Source organism: Micropterus dolomieu, linkage group LG18 (genome assembly GCF_021292245.1).
Source record: "Micropterus dolomieu isolate WLL.071019.BEF.003 ecotype Adirondacks linkage group LG18, ASM2129224v1, whole genome shotgun sequence".
NCBI lineage: Eukaryota > Metazoa > Chordata > Actinopteri > Centrarchiformes > Centrarchidae > Micropterus > Micropterus dolomieu.
In genome coordinates, this window is record NC_060167.1 from 456,017 (window position 1) to 462,931 (window position 6,915).

The 6,915-nt window shown below is 45.7% G+C and overlaps 1 protein-coding gene across 1 annotated transcript in view; it reads left to right on the forward strand.

Annotated features, from left to right (window-relative positions):
- Positions 1-488: 488 nt before the first annotated feature.
- Positions 489-6,915, forward strand: part of LOC123956979 (protein FAM107B-like) — a 12,535-nt gene continuing 6,108 nt past the window's right edge. Inside the window, exons 1-2 of the mRNA XM_046029555.1 lie at positions 489-727; positions 4,316-4,520. Of these exons, the coding sequence (XP_045885511.1) occupies positions 580-727; positions 4,316-4,520 (353 nt within the window). The 5' untranslated portion in view covers positions 489-579. The remainder of the gene's footprint in view (positions 728-4,315; positions 4,521-6,915) is intronic.

Here is a 6,915-nt window from a genome sequence, read left to right on the forward strand (position 1 = left end):
CCTGGTCTCTGTTCCTCTAAATGGGACCATAATTTACTAAATGAACATCATGCTGTGTTGAAGAAGACTTGAAACTAGCGACTGAGACCAGAAACTCATCAGGAAAGTGTTTACTGAGGGAATAAATCAGCTGACAAGTAGAAACATTTTCTCAGAGACTTCTTTCTGCAGCCGCTGGAGTCGCCCCCTGCTGGCCGCTGGAGAGAAGGCAGGTTTAAGGGGCTTCAGCGTCAGCTTCAGTCGTGAGAGCCGGAGGTTCCTGCTTGGTCACAGGATGAATCTGTGGCGAACTGTTCAGTGATAATCAGCTGGTTATCAGGTTATACATTCAGAAATATGATCACTTTGTTGAGCAGGTCAGACTCTCCAGAGGACGAACCCTGGTGTTGTTTCAGCGCCACCTCCAGGTCAGGATCACAACTCTGCTGGCTTCAGAAATCTCAAACCCTTGAAACCTGCTGAAGCTTGAAACTGAACTGAAGCTGAGGGCAGCGTGGGAAAAGGCTGAGAGGAGGAGGAGGAGGAGGAGGAGGAGGAGGAGGAGGAGGAGGATCATGTGACCGTTGTTTTACACTCTCCATGATTCAGTCGGGAGGAGATGAGCGCTGCTGCTCGTACAGAGAGCATGAAGGGTCACACAGACTGAAACACCAGGACGGGGATCAGATGGCTCAGAGGATGAGTCCAGAACAGCCCACCACAGCCAGGGAGGGGATGGTAAAGTCCGGTAAGAACCAGAGGGGGACTGACTGATCCTGGATCCTCCTGAGTCTGTTTCTGCAGGAGCTCAGATTGGAGCTGACGGGGAGTTTCTCTGTTCACTGTGTCTCTGAGTTTTATTCTTCAGGTTTCCTTTTAAATCGTCTGGGCACAGACAACAGAAGCACAGATATAAAAAGCAGAAACCTGCTCTGTGCAGAAACTTTCTCTGGAAATAAGTTACTTATTAATAATAAAAAATCTGTTATTTTTGGAACTGGAATTAAAAACAGTTAATTTAGGAATAAAAAACTTGTTTAGCTGGAGATTATTTGTTGTTTTAAGAAGTGAATTTCTTTTTTTATTGATATAATTTATTTTGTTATGTTGTTTATTATTTGAGGACTTGAACACAAGGCTGTACAGATTGTTGGGGTCCACAGTGGTGGAGGAAGTATTCACATCCTTTAGTCAAGTAAAAGTATTAATAAGAGAGAGTAAAAATACTTTAAACTTCACTTAAATACAACAAAGTGGTGTGAGTGTTATATTAATATACAGCGTATTGTTACTGGGTTGTTTGTACAGATGTGTGTTTGTGAGCAGCATTTTAATATTGTAGTTGGTCGAGGTCGTTTCATGGAGTACTGTGATCTGCTGTTGGGTAAATATTCTACAACACTGCATCAGCTGCTGAGAGCTTTTGATTGGTTTGTGTATAAAACGTTACTGAAACCAACAACTACCTCCAGGAACTATAGAAGAACAGTAGCGTAAGATGAAAATATTCCAGTGAAGTACCTCCAAATTGTACCTGGAGACTTCATGAGTAATACTTTCTATCTACTGCAGGCGGTGTACTTGTATTGAATATTTCTGCTTGTAGATTTATTTCATGAATAATTCAGTCCGGAGTCGTGTTGGAGAGCACGCTTCTGCTAACTGTTAATGAAGCAGCGTGATGAGCGTAGGATGGTGAAGATGGAGTCACTGCTGGCAGAGAAACTTGATGTGAGTGGGAGTTCAGATTCTGTGCTGAGATTCTTATGTAATAAAAGATTTTCAGAAGAAGTAAAAGAACGTGGTGTCCTGCAGAGCTGGAGGACATTTAAACACAACCCAAAGTGACCGAGGTGCTGGTCAAAAACAACATTCAGATCTGTCTCTTAATGTCTGGAGTTTGAGTCCTGGTTTAGATTTTCTGGTGAACAGTTAACAGGTTCACAAACTAAGTAAAGTTGTGGGTTGTTTTTCGAGGAGCAGATCGATCGCTGCGCAGCCTGACTGGTTGCGACAGTCAGTTTGTGACCTGAGAGTTCATGTTAGAGGAAAGCAGACCTCAGCCTGTTGTGTTTGAACAGTTATCACAGCACCAGAGACAGACTTATCTTTCAGGCAAGAGACCAAAAACCCAAAGAGACTTTTATTTACACTGTAGATTTTGGTCTAATTTCATTAAATCTAAGATTATCTTTAAATTTTTCAGATGTTGTTTCAGAGCCAGAACTACTTATTACGCTTATTGTTATTGTTGATGGTGTTGGGACGACTGAGTTCAGAGCGCCAGAAAGAGAATTTAGAAACCTAAAGAACCACGTACAGTTTCGGTTGCAGGGTATCGCTTGTAAAATTTGTGAAATGATCCTGGAGTCACTTCAGAAGGTGCAGGAAGAGTTTTATTTTTTCGACTCACAGATGATACGAGATGTTTTTGGTTTCAGACGCTTTGAGCACTTTGCAGCTGCAGGTTTGATGTGATTTAGAAACTTCTTTTCTCAGGATGAATGAATTAAGACATTATCTTCTGACAAGAAGGTGTAACATGATCACATTTCCTCCTGGCTGAGGTGGAGGCAGACAGTCTTCCTCAGGCTGAAGCAGAAACACGGCTTGTAACCAGATAACATGCACTCACAGAGACGTCGATAAACCACACAGGGTTTGGTTTGCACGTCCTGTCTCTGATCAATATGAAACCACAGAATATCTCAGAGTCCAGACTCCCTGCTGCCCTCTGATCCAGCTCTGCTGCTGAATCGAGACTCTGAGAAGAAACAAAGTTGAAGTCCCAGAAAGCATTGCATTGGTGTAAGAATCATCCAATCAGAACGTTTGTAGAATCTCTGCTCTGCTGATGTGACGTGGAAACGTGGAGGAGCAGAAGCTCGGTCCTGAAGCTGATCCCACACGGATCAGAAATGTTGTTCGGCCTCCATCTGTGAGTCGTGCTGAGCTGCACGGTGCAGGTAGTTTTCCAGGTAAATCTGTTCACCTGGCTGAGGTGTTGGAGGTCTGATGGTCCTTCAGCTCTCTGGCTGTTTGGACTGTTTCCTCCCTGTGACAAAATACTGAAGAATACGTCCATAACTTGTCACCTTGAGCTGTTTTTATTGAAGAAAAGCACCGCTAACGTAGCTCACTAACTCCAAGATAAACACTTTGTGTTTCCTGTAATGTCTTCACAATAAAAGCCTCCTGCTGGTTCGCCAATGGGAAGCTTTTAATGTGAAATGAAACAGGAAGACAGGAGTGAAACTAACATCCAAACCACAGATGGTCCGGTCTCCACAGAGTAACTATAAACTGCCTCAGGAACACGTCTCGACACCGGCCTCGTGGTGAAGCAGCAGCTTCCGCCCTCCATCAGTGGATCCTCAATGTAGATAGTACGTAATACACTTGAATGCAGCTGCACTGATTACAGTAGAAGCATGTCTGTGTGGTCACATGAGACAAAAGAGGACTGAGCGTTGGTGGAGGGCAGCACCTGCTGGGTCAGCCCCTTTGTAGGTTTACTCTGAAGAGGATTTAAACACTAATACTCAGGTACAGGTATCAGATACCTGCCTAACGTCTGGCTCAGGTTTCAGGGCGCAGAATAAAGCTCATACTGGGACCTTTAAACCATCCTGACTCTGGCTGAGTGTTGAATCAGAGTCCAAACAGCACAGTCAGATTCAGTAACACACAAGAGTACTTTAAAATGTTCCTCTTTGTCAAAAAGACGTCTTCATTTCTAGAACCCAAAGACTTTTAGTTTTTTGTGATATATTCAAATTAATATGAAATATTTCTTCTGTAACAGTTGAGCAGCTCATTGTCAACTGATCCTCCTAAATCACTGGCTCCCAGCCAGGTTCAACATCTGGAGAAAAACCTGAGACCAGAAGAGTCAGAGCAGCTGTCCACATACTTTTGGCCAGGTGCTGCAGCTGTGTTTCTCAGAGCTCGCTTCATTTTTGTGAAATATGAAGCAGCAGAGGAAGTCGGTCTCTGGTTGCACTTGAGAAAGGGGTCATTGTTTGAAGTGAACTGTATGACATCTGATCTCCGTCTCCCAGAATATCTGAGGACTCGGATCAGATGCCCGTTAATCTGTCCTTTCTTCTGTCAGACGGCGGACAGAAACTCAAAGAGACACCACGTGACGTCATGGCCAGTTCACAGGCCACATCCTGACCTTTCACTCAACCTTAACTCAGAGTGTCCGGTTTGTCCTGGGGGAACATCATGGAGTCAGTCTGAAGGGCCCGTCCTCTGGAGAGCAGGGAGTTTGTATTTGATGTGAGATGTTTGAGTCCATGTAACCTGAATGTTATCCTGCTTGTGTCGGCAGCCTCCGCATATGCAGACCTGCAGCAGCACCGGTCTGAGAGCATCCACAGGAAACCGTCCCCCGTGTCCAGCTACGTCCCCCAGCCGGACTACCATGAGGGAGACGAGGATGAAGATCTCATAAAACCCAAGAAGCTGGTGAATCCTGTCAAAGCTTCAAAAAGTCACCAGGAGCTTCACCGCGAGCTGATGAGCAGCTGCAAACGGTACGAGAGTGTTTGACTACAACTGGGAGAAGAGAAGGTAGGACGTGTTTAGGAAGCGAGGAAAGAAAGTATGACATGTTTAGGAAGCGAGGACAGAAGGTAGGACGTGTTCAGGAAGCGAGGAAAGAAAGTATGACATATTTAGGAAGCGAGGACAGAAGGTAGGACGTGTTTGGGAAGCAAGGACAGAATGTATGACATATTTAGGAAGCGAGGACAGAAGGTAGGATGTGTTTAGGAAGCGAGGACAGAAGGTAGGATGTGTTTAGGAAGCGAGGACAGAAGGTAGGACGTGTTTAGGAAGCGAGGACAGAAGGTAGGACGTGTTTAGGAAGTGTGGACAGAATGTAGGACGTGTTTAGGAAGCAAGGACAGAAAGTATGATGAGTTTAGGAAGTGAGGACAGAAGGTAGGACGTGTTTAGGAAGCGATGAAAGAAAGTATGACATGTTTAGGAAGTGAGGACAGAAGGTAGGACGTGTTTAGGAAGCGAGGACAGAAGGTAGGACGTGTTTAGGAAGCGAGGACAGAAGGTAGGACATGTTTAGGTAGTGTGGAAAGAATGTAGGACGTGTTTAGGTAGTGTGGAAAGAATTTTAGGACGTGTTTAGGAAGCGAGGACAGAAGGTAGGACGTGTTTAGGAAGCGAGGACAGAAGGTAGGACGTGTTTAGGAAGCGAGGACAGAAGATAGTACGTGTTTAGGAAGCAAGGACAGAAAATATGACGAGTTTAGGAAGCGAGGACAGAAGGTAGGACGTGTTTAGGAAGCAAGGACATAAAGTATGATGTGTTTAGGATGCAAGGACAGAAGGTAGGACGTGTTTAGGAAGCAAGGACTGAAGGTAGGATGTGTTTAGGAAGCGAGGACAATGTAGGACGTGTTTAGGAAGCGAGGAAAGAAAGTAGGATGTGTTTAGGAAGCGAGGATAGAAAGTAGGATGTGTTTGGGAAGCGAGGAAAGAAAGTAGGACGTGTTTAGGACGGGTTTATGAAGGGAGGACAGAAGGTAGGACGTGTTTAGGAAGCGAGGAAAGAAAGTACGACATGTTTAGGAAGCGAGGAAAGAAAGCGAAGACAGAAGTTAGGACGTGTTTAGGAAGCAAAGACAGAAAGTATGACGAGTTTAGGAAGCAAGGACAGAAAGTATGACGAGTTTAGGAAGCGAGGACAGAAGGTAGGACGTGTTTAGGAAGTGTGGACAGAAGGTAGGACGTGTTAAGGAAGCAAGGAAAGAAAGTACGACATGTTTAGGAAGCGAGGAAAGAAAGCGAGGACAGAAGGTAGGACGTGTTTAGGACATGTTTTTTCTCTAATGGAAAACCTAGAAAGACGAGTAGAGGTGAGGCGAGCATGTAATGGCGGTGGAGGAAGACTCGCCTCGCCTCTTCCTGTCCATCAGGAGACACTGCTCTCTGACTCGCTCCAGGAAACAGCTGGTCCAGGTCATCGAGGGTTCATGACTTAACATAAAAACATGTTTCCAGTCTGGACACCCCCTGACCAATCACAGAGCAGGATTTGGTGGTTTCCTTGTCTCCACCGCTGCTAAGCAACAGCCTCCCACCTCCCAGGCCTGCGCCGCCAAGGACGCTGGGAAAGTTTTCACCTCCACACTCGTTAACACTCAGAGCGTGAACACAGAGGTCGTCTCTCTCATGAGTCAGGAGGAAGTCTGAGACCCAGAAGGGTTCGTTCAGTCTGGAGTTATAGCAGAGCGCCCTCTGCTGGAGGACACATTCAGGACACTCACACAGAGACACACAGAGACACACGGAGACACAAACAGACACACAGAGACAGAGACACACACAGACAGAGACACACAGACACAAACAGACACACAGACACACACAGAGACACAGAGACACAAACAGACACACAGAGACACATAGACAGACACGCAGAGACACACACAGACACACAGAGACAGAGACACACAGACACACACAGAGACACAGACACACACAGAGACAGAGACACACACAGACAGAGACACACAGAGACAGAGACACACACAGACAGAGACACACAGACACACACAGACACACAGAGACACACAGAGACACAAACAGACACACAGAGACAGAGACACACAGACACACACAGAGACACAGACACACACAGAGACACAGAGACACAAACAGACACACAGAGACACATAGACAGACACGCAGAGACACACACAGACAGACAGACACACAGAGACAGACACAAACAGACACACACACAGAGACACAGAGACAGACACACAGAGACACACAGAGACACACACAGACACACACAGACAGACACACACACACAGAGACACACACAGAAACACAGAGACAGACACACACACACACAGAGACACACACAGACAGACAGACACACAGAGACAGACACTCACAGACAGA